At 30.4% G+C, this 17974-nt stretch overlaps 2 protein-coding genes across 2 annotated transcripts in view; one reads left to right on the top strand and one right to left on the bottom strand.

The window, feature by feature from the left end:
• The window catches only part of LOC129984069 (40S ribosomal protein S13), a 327741-nt gene that overhangs the window by 108729 nt on the left and 201038 nt on the right, over positions 1 to 17974 (bottom strand). The window lies entirely within an intron of this gene.
• LOC129984067 (uncharacterized) lies at positions 10272 to 17956 on the top strand. Its single transcript, XM_056093838.1, has 5 exons — positions 10272 to 10430; positions 11785 to 11893; positions 14449 to 14588; positions 15722 to 15872; positions 17664 to 17956. Exons 1-5 carry the CDS (start codon positions 10391 to 10393, stop codon positions 17881 to 17883), a joined length of 660 nt encoding a protein of 219 aa, XP_055949813.1. The 5' UTR covers positions 10272 to 10390; the 3' UTR covers positions 17884 to 17956.

Below are 17974 nucleotides of genomic sequence, written 5' to 3'. Positions count from 1 at the left end.
ATCTAATTCTGGTATCGCTATTATAATCTATAGGTCTTTTTTACAAATTTTTATCAAAAAGCATTTAAAAAAGGGTTTTAACAAACAGTCATGTTACACTTACGAACAGTCATGTGGAATTTATGAAAGGAAATAAAAACATGTGGTCAAATGGCTACGTGATTCACTTAATGATTAAAGCCTTTTATACTACACTTAATTGAAAGCTTTTTTAGAATTGCTTACTTTTTATTCCGCTGTCTACGTCCTTCATTAAGTTAAACTTTGTTGACATATAAGGAGTTTCCTCTTGGGCATCATGTTCCTAATAAGAAATCTAAAGCTAAATGAATCTAATTAAAAAACCTCACTCAAAATTAGAAGAAGAATTCGTAGAACAGAAACTGAGAATAAAATGATTTACCAGCAAGTTTTTTTTTAATGCTTTTTATGAAATGTTCCTTGTTTAAATGTTCTTTATATTGAATGGAAGTTAATGTAACATCCTCTTTTTCAATTTAACTTATATTTCTTTTTATGAACGAAATCCATAATGCCTTCTGACTATAAGATATACAAAAATTTTAAATTGGATACTTTTTCTTTGATATGGGAAATCTTTTTTTTAATAAAATTCCAATTTTCTTGAAAAATGTTCAGTTTATAAAACCTTTTGATTTATTGAAGATCCATATACGGGAGTTGGGAGTAATACAATATTGCTAATTCAATATCACTAATAAGATTACTAATTCAATATTTTTCTCAAAGAAATTTTGCTAAAAATTACCAAAACGTATACAATATTTTAGAAGATTATTATGCTGTTTTATAAATGAAATTACTTTGAATTTATTTTATTTCGTTGATATATTACTGAATATTTGTAAAACAAATTTTCGTAGTTAAATGAATTAAATCATTAAATTAATAATTTCAACCTCAAGAACTTTAATGTTTCTTTTATAGTCTGTGGCAGCTAAAGTTAACATCTTACAAAAAGCTACGACAATCTAGTCAAAATGAAGTCGCGCATCTCAGGGCTTCTCACGAACACCGTGAAATTAAACAGCTTTCATTTTAAATAAAGAGTCTCATTTTCAAATTATCGATTGCTGGTATTGGAAACAAAATTCTGTTAAAAAGATAAGATTTTAATTAACCGAATTGAATGAATTGAAGTTCGATGTAGGTGTCATTGATTGTAGCTTGCGTTTGTTGTGTAACATTCTGAAGAGAATTACAGATTGGAAGACAATATCTTTGATTCCAACAACATTGAATGAATGACTCGCAGTTTTTCGATTTTACCACTGCGATGCATGAACATCGGAATCGTTTCGCAGGTTATGCGCATACTTGTCAATTATATTTCTGTTATTTTCTGATTTGCAAAGAAAAGCGTTATTAGATCATTTAAAAAACAACCAGAAATCGTAAAAGGTGAAGAAATATGAGCAATTACTCCATTGTATTTCAACAAATTACTCAGAATTCAATTCATGATTATAAAATATAATCATATCTTCTATACCTGGTTATTCTTTGAAATGCTGAGTTCTGAATATAGTTTTACTGCAACTTCAGGCTAGTCCATCCATGAACTTACGTATTATTATCGTTAAATGATTTCAGGCTATTTTCCAAAATGTATAATTCATAGATGTCTTTAGGAAAAAAGCAGCTTGGATGTCTTAAATTATTTAAATTAAATTGTGCTTCTAAACTTGATGGTAAACCTGATATAATTGGGTTTTTTGACCTGGTGACTTTTCACTCACATTTTACTTTCTTGTATACGAAGTATAGAAAAAAATATAGATTTTCTCAAGTTCGAAAAACGCATTTTTGGCATTATGCCTGTCCATCCGTTTGTCTGTGACAAAAATAGCTTCAGTGCGCTTTGATCTAGACCGATGAAATTAGGTATATACAACAAATTTGTAGATTTCTATTAAATTTCCATCAAATTTTGTGTAAATTCCATTCAGAGAAAGTCTGTGTATTCCGCTATTCAAATATAAGTTGACAAGATAGCTTCAAAATGAAGTAAAGAGAACTAGATGGATAAAATTCGGTACCATCTGTACCGAATTTTATCGGTACCAATTTACCACTATATTTTGTAGTGCTAAATCCAACAAAGAGCTGAATGATTGTCGGTCGGAACTTTCAGAATCGTGGAAATGCGATAACTCGAAAACGCAGTGACATAGATATTTCAAATATGATATGTGATTTAGTGACAGCGGTTGTAATTTTGCGTGAAATTTTGATTTCAATCGGTTGGGAAAAAACGTACCAACACAAATTACTTTTATTAGAGAGCATGTGAGAAACGTTTGGAAAAACCATCTTCATTGGTTCAAAACCTAATTATTTTTTTTTTCTTCATAAGTTTAACTCGCTTTGTAAAAAGAGAAAGATACTCTTCGCTGAACTTAATCTTTCATACGATACTTGACTACCTTTGGTAGATATTTCCTTTTAAGTAGCTTTTCTTTATTGTTTGTCAGATAAATAATGTAGCTGTTGATAACTGTTTCATCAATTTAAAAAAATATTTTTAAACAACAACAACAAAAAAGAAGATACTATGAAAATCCCAACTGCTTTCAGCAAGCTCGGATGTATCTTTGAAAAACAAATAGTAGATTTTCAGAATTCTATTAACACCTAGAATTCCAAATATTGATTATAAGCTTGCTGAAAGCAGCTGCACCAATAATGCTTCCGTAGCTCCTGTGGTAAAAAGATATGAAACGAAATTCTTCTCAAGTGCCTTTCTTTCATACGCGCTGTCACAAGTTAAAGGATGAAATCAGAAGCGAGTCCATTAGGCAAGATTACTTTCGTAAGTTATATAATTAATTTGTTTCTGTATGTAAAACAAAAATATTTTGACACAAAGTGAAACACTTTTCACGTAACAACAACAAAAAAAACAATAATAAAATGAAAACCGACAATGGACAAATTGTAAGATGAGAATGAATGTTATGAATGAATGAATACTATTCTTGTGACAACAACTACAGTTTTGTGTCAAATTTGATGTCAATCGACAGGCAAAAAGGCATCTAAAATAGATGCCTTTTAGCCTGATTCTAACCTTTTTTCTAAATATATTCGGACGCTATATTTTGAAAAAAGGCTAAAATCAAGCCGAAGATCTAAGTTTCTTAGCTATTGTTTGTAAATGTCATCCAAGGCAATTTCAGCCATACTTAAGTGCCCCAAATTTAAGGAGAAAAAACGAATAACACCTATATTAGAGATGACAGAAGAAAGTTTTAGGGCAATCTGTCCCGCTGCTTTATCTTTATCATTGTCTTGAAGATTTCTTGTATTCATTACGAACCTTTGGACAGATCATCGAGACTCCAAAACAAATTTGCCTCAAAATTTGATTAAAACATTTTGGTATAATAACAGGAAATAGATTCGCTTATCTTCGTGTCTTTGAATAGAACAATAGAATATAATCTCAGAACATAGTTTCTTCGGATCTAATTGCATAATTAAATAAATTGAATTAGACGAATTAAATGACTGCAATTTTTTTAAGATAGGATTTATTATAATCGTTCTAAAGGCAGTTTGCTGTGTATGGAAAACAATCAATTCTATAATTTAAAAGCTGCGATCTATCATGTGATATTTAAATTTCTTTCTAAAACCTTGCAAAGAATTTTTCTTTTCTAGGCGAGATATTCTGAATGTCGGCTGCGTAAATATCACAAATGAACTGCGTATAAATGAACATAATGCTGTGGGACATAAAACTGTAGAATCTTCGCCAAGTACACAGCTCTAGAGTTCGTCCGTGGCTTCCTATTTATTCAATATTCCGCAGACGATGCCAAGCTACTGCTATGAAATATCACCCGACACAATCTGTAAGATGATCAAAGAGAATATTTAAGTGATTCTCTAAGGAATCTCGTTAAAGAAAGGCCTTTTCACCACCTGTTCCAAGTAGATGGATGTTCAAATTCAAAGCGTGTAAACTGTAGATGAATTTATGTCAACAATAGGCATTCATTACATAAATATGTATAAAATTCTTTGCTGAATTCAGATATTTCATTGGCATAGAATTATAATCTAGAAACAATTTCTTCAAATAACTAATAAAATCGTTTAAAAACAACTTTTATTAGTGTTTTAATTATTAGCATGTTTATTTTGAACCTGTGTTTAACCTATAAGAAACAAATCGAAAACCTAGACTGACTTTTGTTAAATTGTACATAAAGCAACCGACAGAATTTGGGTAAAATGTCATTTTTGCGGGTGAAGGTAAATCTAACATTTTCAGATGGAATGCAAGTAATAAATTTGGTGCATATCAAATACAGCAATTTGTTAAAAAAAATTTGTGGCCTACTGTAAAATAGGGAGTTAACAATTAGCCTGGGGTTGCATGGCAGTTCTAGTGTAAGGAACTTTATAAACGGAACTTTATAGAATTTTATAAACGGTACAATAAACAAACATGTCTGTCTTGACATTCTTGAACAAAAATGTATAGACAACTTTGGAATTTAAGACATTTTAAATTGCATCAGGATAAAAAACCCAAACATATTGCTGATATTTGCAGGTTATGGATCTTCTACCGCTGTTCCTGTCCAGAAAATAAACCTAAATCTCATTGAAAACGTGTCGGATTATTTGTAATAAAAAAAATCAACAATATTTCTGTAAATAAAAAATTAAATAAACCTCTAAGCAAAAATTGGGCCGAAATCAACTGGTCATTTGTTCAAAATTCATCAAATCTATGCCAAACTGACTGCGGAGGTCATAAAGTGCAAGGGTGGCTCAACAAGATATTAACTATCAATTCACATTTTTTCTTAATTTATTGAAAGTATCCCAATGCAATCTTGAGGCTTATATTTTTTATTTGATTTCTTTTACTTTAAACTGTAATTATAATTGTATTAATATATGAATTTTGTTTGAATAAATATAATTTTCATTTACAAAATGTGACATATTTCTCTGTTTGCTTCGCTTATATGTGTAAGCTATTTATTATTATTAAATGACATTAAGTTATATTAAAAGTTCATAAAATCCTGTAAACTTTTTTTGTGTCCTAATATTTTTTGGGCGACTATATGTAGCTACATCTGTAAATTGTTGAAATATGAATTCAGTAGTCAGAATATCATGTTTTCAGTCATCAATTCGATCTCACTTCAAGATTTTTTTTTTTTTTTTTTTTTTTGCTTGTAGAACCAGTTTTTCGAGAATCAAATTCTGTCATCCATTTTTGAATCATTTTGATTAATTACATAAAAACTTGGGATATTAGGCGTTCTTTATGAAGAAAATAACTTCAGCCAGACAATGAAAATTTCTATCATAGGATTATATTGCTTTCCTATTCTTCCAGTCTTCAATTCAGTAAGAAAAAAGTTTATAAAAATGAACACATGAACTTTAAATATGTCTGTTAGCTGTCGTGATGTCAATTGTGCTATTTAAACACCGTGCGTGATTTATATTTCCTCAGTTATCTTTCCGAATCCCACTTCGGAAACGTTTTTTTTTACTTTTTAAAGCTATATTAGCTTTTTACTGCAATCCATTTTGAATCATTTTGATTAATCAAACAACGATTTTGAATATGAATTGATACACGTTGAAAAAAAATCGTCTAGAATGCGAATACAATGAGGTATTAAATTTAGATCATACAATCTTGTTGCATCTTTATTCAAACTTCTGAGCGAACAAGAATAAACGAAAGAAAATTAGATACGCTTCGGTAATGAACAGCCGTGATATCTGTGTAGTAAACAGATTACCCCTTTGTTATTGATATAAAATCCACTGCTGCTTATCGAACTTAATAATCTCATTTCATAATCATTTTGTTTAAGAAACCGAAAATGACAAAACATATCAAATTTAATTGAGCACCAGAATGATGTTCAATTAAAATTAGAACTTCACAGTTTTTCAAGATTTCGAAATGCGGAAAGTTGATTCTGATAGTAGCGACGCTGATTATAAGTGATCATGTAGATAAAAGAGAACAAGAAAGTGAAGAAAATTCGTAGATTCAGAAGAAGAGGAAGACGACATGGTTGACATGGAAAATTATTTCTATGGGTAAAAAACAAGTAAGTTTCAAATGGTCCAAGAAACCGTTAGGGAGTTCACATTTCCAGAATCTGATTAAAAATGGGGGGCTGCATTTTCTCGAACAGCAAACATGTTATTTCCAACGTGTAATGTTGCAACGATTGTAAAATATACACATCTTAAATTTACTGCAATTAGGCAAAAATATAGCAATAAAGAGAAATCATATTTGCGTGATTTGGATATAGGGAAATTACACGACTTCATGGGTCTGCTGTTTTACATTACAGTCTATCAAAATATACCGAACACACAATACCGAATTTTTTTTCCGAGAAGGTCCTGGTTGAGCATTATTCATTTCTTTTTGAACAACAGAGGACAATTATGTTATAACAACAGAGGACAACTGTAAAAGACAGTAAACATAAACGAAGCGAACTGCAATGCGAAATACATAGAAATTAACTGGTGCGTTATATATTTTTTCAATCACAGTTTCAGAATCGTGGAGTCAATGACTCCATAAATAACAACAAAATTTTGAAAAAGAACAGTTTTGTTATACGCACGTGTTTATTCTTATGCACTGCTAAAAGAACAACTTGAGATTCTGAGGAGGGGATTGTATTCAAGGACAAAATACCTCGCGCTAAACAGTGCTAATGAACAACGCTGAGTCATTTTGACTCCAGTCTCCATTAAGTGTTAAAGAATACAGTGTTGCGAATATATAATGTTGCTTCCCAGTTCAGTCAGTCCCATCGCAATAAAGACAGTTTTACAGATGACTTTGATGGAATGCCAGATCAATGACCTCAGGTCTTGGTGACACACTTGACAATTTGGAGATGAATTTGACGACAGAATAGAAGATGCCAAAATTCTTGATGATTTTGGTGGTAGATCCAGTAAACGAGAGCTATATCAATCTTTCTAGAACTCTTTTTGCTCCGTCACAGCAATTATAAAAAGCCGAGAGGCCGAGCTGAAATCAATGACAGTCGATCGGCTATTGAAGCAGTATTGAGTCGTGTGTTGAACTGTCAATCTGAACTGAATTGGTCGAATACTCAGTACTCTTTCGTTTCTAGGAATAACCGATACAAAAGACAGTAATTGATTTTTCTCTGAGCGGTCTATGCTCCCATGATTGCTTATTACTGATAGCTGTTTGGGTATTGTTACTGAAAGGGCTATTCTTGTGTACGCTTTGGGTACGTTTTGCGTTGACTGGTGTTCGTGAGTAAACGCCATTGTTATTGAACCTCTTAAGACTGTTTATCTTACACCGCTGCATTGGAGACATTGATTTTGCTAACTTATGCATTTTTGGATTGGAATTTTTTCCTGACAATGGTGACATACTTCAGATTCACAAATCACTTTTTTGATATTGATTCCACAAGTCTTTTGGAATCTTAATAGTTCCTCTATTAACTATCCATTTATTAAAGAAGCTTGTGTCTTCCATCGATATTTATTTTCAAAGGAATTTCTTAATCTATTTTATGAGTTGTCATTGTAGTGTTGTCCCATTTTATTTTTCAACAGAATCATCAATCGAATCTTCAATCAGGATTATTACTGAGGTGCTTTCTGCTATTAATCAGTAGTACTTTTTCTCTTTGACATGAAAAATAGAACATGAAAATAAGGAACCAACTCCGTGGGTTCGAACCAATTCTTTGAAAGAGATGATCTGAAGTTAATACCCTGTACATACATTATTTTGCAGTTTTTTTCGAACTTCTATTCATTATGAAGATATATTGTGTATCCACCTTAAGATTGTATGATCTTCAAGAAATATTGATTGCAATCTTTTTCTCAATTAGTTTCAGCTTTCATTCTTTTAATAGGCGACCTCTTAAGTAGTTGAAGGACATTTTCGTTTTTCATAATATTCTGTTTTATTTGCTTTGGTCTTTTTCAACTGCTTGCCTTCGTAATACTTTTATCGGTTTATGTTTCCTTCTACCGGCGTCCTGGCATAGGGGTAGGGCGTCTTCCGCGTGATCTGGGTGTCTTGGGTTCGAGTCCCAGCTCGGGCATGGTTGTTCTTCTGTTCTATGAATGTGTCCCCCTGTAAAAAGATCTGTGTGAGCGAATGTGATGCGTGAGTAGCAAAATCGTATTCTTGGCCCCCGTTGGCGCTATTAAAAACAAGAGACGCTCTCTCCAGGCACCCGGTTCTGGTATAGATAAGCTCGCCGAAGAGTAAGAATTGACTCTTCGGCGAGCTTATCCCATTCAAAAGTTTTATGCTAAAAAAATGTCATCTTTTATTTATTATCGTGTATCCTTGAATGTATTCGATCTGTATTGCTTTCTCACAAGAAAGAGATCAAAACAAAAAATAGTTGAATAATAATTTGTCTTTTCAGAATGTGTATTTTTGCTAATAATAATTTCTTTTGTTTCTTCAATAGAAAAACGCTATATTCAGGGGTTTTTAAAGAATTTTAATTAATTAAAGAATACGAATAAGCCTAATAATAATTTATTAAAAAAAATTGTAGATATGTAAATTGTTGTATTTATCAATGCATTTAACACATATAACTGTTCTCAATGACTCATTCGACTGAAATGATAATATATGAAGAACTCGTTGATATTTACTGCTTTATTCGTTATTAATGCATCTGAAATCAAAGAACTGAGTTTTGATTAAATGAGGAATAAATGACTTTACTGTGTGAGTAATTTTCATTGTTAAAAACAATTCAAATTTGGAATTCTGTTTATGGCTCTAAAATCTTCAGTAAGAATTTATTTTAATATAAAAATTCTAACATAAGTTATTGTTTGTAATATTTGAAATTGTCAGCATTGATGATGACAGAAAAACAAATCTGATCAGTGAGAAAGAATCTATTAGAATAAACAGTATCAAAAGATACATACGATTAATGAAAAGATTTTGTATCTATATGTTTGCTTATATTCAGCCACATGCCATATTTTTTATATTTATAATCAAAAAGGAGAGTGCGCTCTTTCAGGTTTTCTGATCTTCTGAAAGATCATTTTAAAATTTTTATATAAAAAATCCAAGAATAAAGGCATTGTCCACATTTTAAGATAAATTTTATAATCTCTAGCCTAACTTTAATAAACATATTCATAATTGTTTTATTTCAAAACTATTTAAACTTGAACCAGAAAGCTGGAAATTCGATATATTACTCAGTATGATGTAAGGAATTGAAAGTTTGTACAGTCATTGTATTTTAAATTAGGTGCCTTTGGTGGTTCACTTAAATTGTTTAGATATAACTTGATGTCCAAAATTTCGTAAAATTGTCAAGCATTGAAACAATTTTATTTTAATTCTCTTACGTATAATCTCTTTATTGTGCAAATGAATTTTTGTAATGGAGGCTAGTCCGATAATGTAGCACAATTGAAAATATAAATATTCAGATTATATTCTAACTTTCGCTTTATTGGTACTTTATTCTTTTATTCGTACGCAACATATATATTAAACAGCCTAACGTATATATAAATAGCCGTATATATTAAACAGCATCTTGTAAATGACGTATACAATAAACTTTTTCATTAGCTTTTAGCAATGAAACCAAGTAACGCGATTAAAAATTTGATGAAACAGTGAAAACGAAACTTTAAATTTCAGGGAAACAATGCAATCAATTGTTGAAATTATCCAAAAAATATTTTTATAAAATGCCAAAATTCGGAAAAATTTACTATTACTAAATTAAAATCATTAAAAAAAAAACTTCTTTCATTTTTTTAAAAAAGATGTAAATTTTTTTTTGTTTAATATTAATTTGCATATTGTTTTCGAGGTGTGTATTTGCGAAAATATTTCTTTCCATTTATCCGAAATTTTATTTAAATCTGCAAGAGGATGACTTATCATAATTCATCCCATTAGAGAGTTTGCGTTCACATACAAAGACATTGTTCCATGAAAAAATATTTTTTAAAATTCAAATTATATAGTCTCTTTTCGCTTCTTTTGCGTATCCAGAAAGAAAATTTTATCACGTACATCTTTTGATTTGTGACAACACTTTGATTTTCCTTTAGTCTGCTTGGAGACAATCGATGTTAGCGCTTCGAATAAATTTTCCGCTGAATGAAAAGTCCATCATAACGAAATAATTTGCGATCGCATTGTGTGAAATCACATGCATGTGCATCATTTTCGAAGCAGAGCTTGGCGGAAATTGAAAAGCGGATATGAAAGAGACCCGTTATGGTAGTTCCGGTCATGAAAACTTAGCTTTAGTCAGCTTTCAAAACAAATTTTCCGCAAGCAACTTGTGCTAAAATGATTCTCTTTTTGTTGGCGTTTTTAACACTTTCAAAAGGTAAGTTCATTTCGAAAAATCTTATTTTAATAAAATTGTGTGAACCCAGATATTCTGTATCAAAATGTCGGGTCAGTTCTTTCTTGACCGTGAGTAGAGCTGCCAATTTATCAATACGATTAGATCCTATTTTAGCCGAATTTCAGATGATACAGAGAAGTTAAAATCTGTTCGGATGATTTTATCACAAAAATTTTAAATCAATATAGCATTTTAATCACATCCTTTCACTTATTGCTTACCTACAGGTATTTCCTGCTTTTCCTAATCCATCGGTGATTTTTTTAAAAATCAGCAAATTAAAAAAAAAAATCAGCAAAATAGGTGATTTTCGCCGAATTTTCTTTCTTTCTTTCTTTCTTTTTTTTTTTTTTTTGCACTGGAAATGATAAACAGACTTCCAGTAGACATATTTTACCACAAGTTTGAGAAAAACTACTACGATACTTTTACTAGAGACAGCATTAAATTTCGCCCTTTGAGATAATTTCACTATTGAATTACCATTTGTTCATAGATGGATGGAATTTCCGAAATGGATTTTTTTTTCTTTTTGGACTCTAGGAGATATGAAACGGAAAAAAAAGGAAAGGTTTCTTTTTTTCACCCTGGAAAGGATAAACAGACTTCCAGCAGACATATTTTGCCAAAAATTTGAAAACTACTACGATACTATTACCTAAAAGCAGCATCAAATTTCGTCCTTTTAGATAATTCCACTATTAAATTACAGTGCTCCTAGATGATAGTTTTGGATAGATTTTTTTTTTTTTTTTTTTTTTTTTTTTTTTTTTTTTTACTCTGGGAGATATGAAAACGATTTAACGATAAGATTTAAGCTCTTAAGCTCTTTCTTTTCTGATACTTTTAACACAAAAAAATTAAAAGGAAATAAAGAAGGCGAAAGGAACGGAAATATATTGGATTGAATCCAATATGAATCTCTAAACAGTGCAGTTTTGCTAAAGAGCTTAAATAGTTTTACCATTAAAGCAAAAACAATACTCAAAGCTTTCATGTAAAAGAAAAATTTAAAATCATGTCCCGCATTCTTCCGATTGATTGACAAAGGATTATATCTGTCACTGAACATTCATTCGCCCAGACAACGATAATACACTTTTGTCAATTTTCTTGTGCTAGAAATATACCTCAGAACTGTCATTTCAATAATTAGTAGATTACGAATTTCCATCATTACTAAATTAGGAATACTTTTTCTCATAACGAATTTCCATCATTACTAAATTAGGAATACTTTTTCTCATAACGAATTTCCATCATTACTAAATTAGGAATACTTTATCTCATAACGAATTTCCATCATTACTAAATTAGGAAGACTTTTTCTCAGCTTCTTTAGGGGATGTCATCTGTCAAGAAGACATTTTCGAATCGTGCCCTCGCCCGAAGCTTTTCTCTATGGTTCCAGTGGATAAAGCAGAATATGATGCCTTGTGCCCGTAAGTAAAGTGTCTTTGAACTTTTAAACTCATCCGTTATTAATCTTTAACATACCATTATATCATTTTAGTCATAAATTTGCTTTTTTTATATAATTTATTTGTAAAACTTAATTATTAATGACTTGCTTTAAATATCACTATTATATTTTTTAAATCTGTATTTTAACTCGACTTGCTTCATGCCCATGTAGATTTTTCCAATGACTTTTTCTGCTCATTTCTTTATATGTCACTGTTTAGAAAATCTGTGTTCTTTTAGAGGCAATGCATTATTTTATCATTTTCAGAAGTTACTATTTCATAGATTCATTTATTTAAATTTTTATTTAATAATATATCTCCATCTAACAGAAACTTCGAGTACAAGATTTAATAGCACAGGTTGACTGTACATTTCCCACATAAATACATTTCTTTTCACAGTGAATCATATCACGGTAACAAAAGAAAATGTCAAATTCAGCACATTTCAAAATAATCAGCTTGGAAATCTAACATACAGCTCTCTACCTTAGACTTCCTCAGATTCAAGCTTTGAGGCTTTACTTCGTTTTTTAAAGCATTTTCTGATGCTTAGGAGTGCATCCAGTTTTGTCATGTTGAGCCATGGAATATAACTTCGTCGTTCCGCTGTATCTCGAGTTACTTTATGCAGTGAATCATAAAACATAGTTTGCCGAGTAGTAGGTTCCTTAATATCAACTCAACTTATGGGCAATTTGGATGTGGTAGACAAATTGTTCATGGTGAAAGATACATTGTGTCCGTCAGGAGAACAATTCCCGCCAAATGTCTTTGTTTAAGTCGGTAGCTAAAAAAACTACAGTACACTGCCGGATATCCGGTTTAATGGGACGAAAGGACTGGCCGGATAACAAAAAAAGCCAAATAGGCCAGAGGGTCTATGAATTCATTTCTTTGGCAACCAATATGAGAAACAAAGTTTTTGTACCAAACCCCACTGTTATAATATGTATTTTTCCTCTTCTTATTGAATAACAAGCCCTCCATTTATGTCAATGTAAACGCAGGCGCAGTCCGGTGAATCATAGAAGCAGTTGCCGGTAACGCATCGAGTTAAAATAGAAGGCTCTCTATTGGTAGTTTATATATGTTTATATACTGCATTGCTCGTTTCAAAAATTTATTGTAGAAAAAGTAAGTTAAAGGTTATGAACTACTCACATTTTAACGTAAATTCTGTAATACTCAACTTAAATCCAGGAAACATAAACAAAACATTAATGTCAATAATAGGTCTCATTCTTAAGAAAATTGGCTGAAACTGATTTTATTTTTTCACTGATAAATAATTACATAGGCATGAAAAGGTAACAGTAAGATAAGAATCAAAATTTACAGTTTCTAGATTTTGAAAAAGTCTTTAATAGTTGACCTAATAGACGCCTTACCTTCCTCATTTAATTAGGATAAAAGAAAACTAAGCCGGATAGTACGGAAACTGGATTGTCAATAACCGGATACTCGGGAATATTCTGTAGTTACTGTAGGAATATCTGGGAATATTCTGTAGTATTACTCGGGAATATTCTGTAGTCGCATAGGTAGAAGTTTCTTACATTGACACATTCAGCCTCAAATTGGTGATATATGGTATTATTATATTGAATTTTTGAAAATTCAAAAAATAATTCACTAAGGACAAAATTATTTGACTATTCGAAATCTTGAAAATATATTCTTACCATATGTATAAAGAACCGCAAAAATCAATAAAGAAAAGGAATAATCATTTGCATGTTTAACGGTTGCAAGATTAAATGAAAAAAATCAATTAGGAAATCTAAAATCGGATGAATTCATAGCAAAAAAATTAATCGCGTTAATGATTAATTAATTTTTATTTCTTATGTTTTAAATTCATTTAAGTAATTACTATCAAAATAATTTAAAACAACAATGATAATTAATAATAATAAAATATAAAAAAATAAGAAAAGCGAATATAAAGGCACTTGTAACTGCGGCTAAAGCAAGATGAATGATCCACACCTTTTTTTTTTCCGCCTCAAATTGTTGCCAAGAAGAAAAAAAACCATTCGTCCGATTCCTCCTATTCGAAATCTATCTTGCCTATCGAAATCTATTTCTATAATGACAGTAGTAAGCAAAGATATTTGGCATGAAGTGTTATCCTGACGGACACATGGACTGATAACTGTAGAATATCAATTCATTATCCTTGGAGAATTAGATATGATGTTCATGTAAATGTACTGCGCATTTTGTATGTTCCTGGTAGTATATAACATTATAGAAGAATCAACAAAATAATTGTAATTGTATATTAGATCGTTAGACGACTTGCTTTGTGATGATCCAGCGCTTATAATAATTTACTGCAAATCAAAATATTAAAAATAGAAAAGAATAAATTTTAAAAATTCTCCCTCTTAGTGCACTAATGAAAGTGTGCTCATAAAATTATTTTTATGAAATTTATTAAATCCAAGTGTTCAAAGAATAAAAGAAAGACATTTTTTCCTTTAACTTTCCTATACAGCTTTCATGTTTTAATATTTTATTTTCAGATTTCTTAAGGACTACATTATGTGCTTAGGACGGTTCCAGAAAGATTGCACTACAAAATTTTTTGCTACTCCTGAAGAATATACAAGTATCCTCACTGCCTTTTCAGAATTCTGTGAAGAGGGCTCTTTGCTCAATATAAGTAATTTTTTCGTTATTATTTCATTAGTTTTGGAACAGAGAATATCCCATTCACATACTCTATCGAAATGATGTTGGTGTGTTATTTTTAAACATATTAAATGTGCGGACCACCAAGACCAAATGTTTATGAAAATTTCGAATTTAAAACATGATTTTGAAGATTTTTATCTATTTATAATTATTAATCCAATGTGAATCAGCTTATATTAAAATTCTGAATTTTTATAATTTTATATTTATTTTAAAACCAAGGAGTAAACAAATAATAATACAAATTTTGTGTCGAAATTGCGATCGGAATCCATTTTTTACCTCTTAAAAGGCAACTTTGTTGTTTCTAGATTTAAAAAGTGCTGAATGACAAATTTTGCAATCAATATATTGGCATAATTCTAAAAAGAAGTTTTTAGACTCATTGAAATCTGACTGTTGAATTCTTTAATAGTTACAAGATCTTTGTTACTTCGTATATCAGAAAGAAAAAAATACACCAATTTATGAAAAATGATGTTTATATATAAATCAAAAATTAATTCTTTTGGTAAAATATTTTTATTATAAAGTGAAATTAAGAGTGATGCATACTGTGGTAAATTAATTTAAAACAATATAAATTCGCTTTAATTATTTTTTCAATTTCGTAGAGTTATAAATATTCCTTTAATTAAGCTTGATATTATAAGATGTAAAATTAAAAGTGGAAAATTCAAAATTCCTTGACTGAAATCAAACAGAGATTTTATTGAAAATCTCTAATACATTGAATTTCTAGAATATTTTTTTCGATGAAGTCTTTAAAAATATTATTTATTGATCGAAAAACTCACGCATTTAGTTTGCTATAATGCCTGATTTTTTTAAAGAAAGAGCACTGTATTTTTGATAATCATTTTGTTCAGTAATATGGAAATGTGATTTCGTGTTTAATTTATGATACCTTTACTTATTTTTTGCCTCTGCGTGTATTTTGTGTCATACAAATGAAACTATTGAAGTATTCTTTTTCAAATAAATATATTATTTTTAAAGAAACTGAAATGTATTTAAGTGTGTTAAATATAATAATCATAAAACAAAGCAATTGGTCTGAATAAAGCTTTCTAAATTAAAATTAAAATATTTATTTTACAGTTGTAACCGAAAATCTCAAGTGCTTAAATGAAAGTCTCGGCAACTCCTTTTGCACAGTCCAAGCAAATACCATGGCAACTACTTTCGAGGATTTGCTGTCGGTTGTGACTGAAACTGATGCAGAAATTCCTCATGTAGGGAGTGTATGTCTGTAAGTTGCGTCATTCAATTTAAAAAGAAATGATCCAATTACAAAGCTTACAGTTCTACACGTAGCTACAATATGCATTTATAATATCTATACTCCAAGAAGAAGTATGCTAAAGTTCTGATTGCAGACATCACAAAAATTCATTTTTACTCTTTTATAACACGGTTTAATTTCGTTTTTCAAAGAGATGACGTGGTGGTGAATTATAAAACAGACTCTGCCAATTCATCTTGTAACTGTGGAAGAGAAACAATTGAATTACTACGCCTATCGCTTTTTTTTCCTAAAACGATTTCTAATTATATAATTAGCTTATAAATAAATTTTTATATAATTTATAGAAAAATTACTGGGTTTTGAAAAGGGGCTCTTTCACTGCCATTTTTCACCATGCCTCTGAAATTATTATATAAATTTTTATAAAGCGTCACATTTATCACATATTTTTTACATCGCAAAATAATAAAATAATTTTAGAAAAAGTGAAATTAATCTTTAAACTTTTAAACATGACTTCAAAAAAATGAATTGCATCGTAGCAAGAAATGTTATAAGTCGATATGCTTAAATGTCGTAATTCCAGAATTTAGGGACATATCTGTTTTAGTTTTTGTAAAGGGGAAAAATTCTCACAATCGTCTGGTAACATACTTTTTGAAGACTGTATTTTGTATTTATTCTTATTTTTCGACGCGCTCTTCTTAAAAGTCTCTGATTATGTTACCGTCATTAGATACAGATAGTTAAATGCATAGTCGTTTTATTTTTAAATCAGAAATTTTTGTATTTTTTTCTTAACTTTTTTACACACGTGATATATGATTTGCAGCATTTCCTTATGTAGAATTTTTCATGAACAAAAGGAATGATTTTATTGTGGAATACTATTTTTAATAAATAAATTATATTTTATTATTTCTTATTATTTTTAACAAGTAATATCCGTATTATTTCTTTTTTCTTTTTCAATTTATATTTTGCCAGAAATTTTTATATGGTAGAACTAAACAATCATTATATTTCACACGAATGTTTCGTTCATATAATGCGTAGTGTGCTTGAGTTATTTATCCTACTATTAGGTTATGCCTTATAAAATTTATTTTATCATTAGCAAACATTTTTATCGCATTTATCTTATAATACAACACATAACGAATATTTGGAGTCCCGGTGATTTGGCGGCAAGGTCTCGGCTTCGAAGCTGAAGGGCTTCAGATTCCAGATCCGATTGCACCGAAGAACCGTCGTGCAAATGGGCCTGGGGCACGCTAAATCCGTCGAGGCCTAACGTCCTCTCCCTGGTATGGTGCGGATGTTTGGAGAGGGTTGTGTCTGTTCAAGTTTCGGCCTCGTCATCTGACAGAAGTTCAAAATTCCGAGATTTCCCAAAATAACCTCAGTGTTGCTTTAAAACGGGACTTTAATATAACTAAACATACCAATATTTATAATGCAATGTCTTATACTTACCGGCAAAGAAATATTTACAAAAAGAGAACTTTTTAATTATAAAAAGATATTTTTGATGCTAGGGACTATTTGGAAATAATAATTTATAGCTCTCCTAATTATCAGCCATCAATTCCTTATCACTATCCTGCCATCACATTACATATGATTGTTGGTAATTTATTGCAACTTATTTAATCCCGTTGAAGAACAAAATTTTATAATCACCACCCGTACAACTTCATTTCAGATCTTGTTAAAAGGGGGGTCATGTGGAAATTCTTTTATTAGTTGTGCGTATTATTTCATAATAGTAATCGCTTTCAATCTCCTTCTTAGGCGGGAGTCTTTCCTGGTTGCTTGTACTGCAGATGAAATTGCTGCGAAATGTAGTTCTCTCGTGAAAGACGCCGCCCTCGAAATGATACAGCGGAGTTACCTGATTCAAGAAGCATGCTCTTTGGAAGATATAATAAATATCCTCGAAAATGGAAGTCTCGTCGAATTAACACCAAGTTATCAAGAAATTTTAAACAATGCTCTGGAACAAATGAGCTAATTTCCATTGCTAAAATGAGTTAAGGAGGCAATTCGTTTGTATTAAGAATTCAATAAATACTTTTAGCAATGTAGTCATTTATACAAGTATG

Source organism: Argiope bruennichi, chromosome 9 (assembly GCF_947563725.1).
Source record: "Argiope bruennichi chromosome 9, qqArgBrue1.1, whole genome shotgun sequence".
NCBI classification, from domain to species: domain Eukaryota; kingdom Metazoa; phylum Arthropoda; class Arachnida; order Araneae; family Araneidae; genus Argiope; species Argiope bruennichi.
This window is presented reverse-complemented; position numbering and strand designations above follow the sequence as displayed.

What these genes read in the sequence shown, in the direction of transcription:
- LOC129984067 (XM_056093838.1), top strand. Translation starts at nt 10,391, where the DNA reads ATGATTCTCTTTTTGTTGGCGTTTTTAACACTTTCAAAAG. An exon ending in GAATATGATGCCTTGTGCCC is followed by an intron (nt 11,894 to 14,448) that starts GTAAGTAAAGTG and finishes TTTTATTTTCAG; the next exon opens with ATTTCTTAAGGACTACATTA. An exon ending in GGGCTCTTTGCTCAATATAA is followed by an intron (nt 14,589 to 15,721) that starts GTAATTTTTTCG and finishes TTTATTTTACAG; the next exon opens with TTGTAACCGAAAATCTCAAG.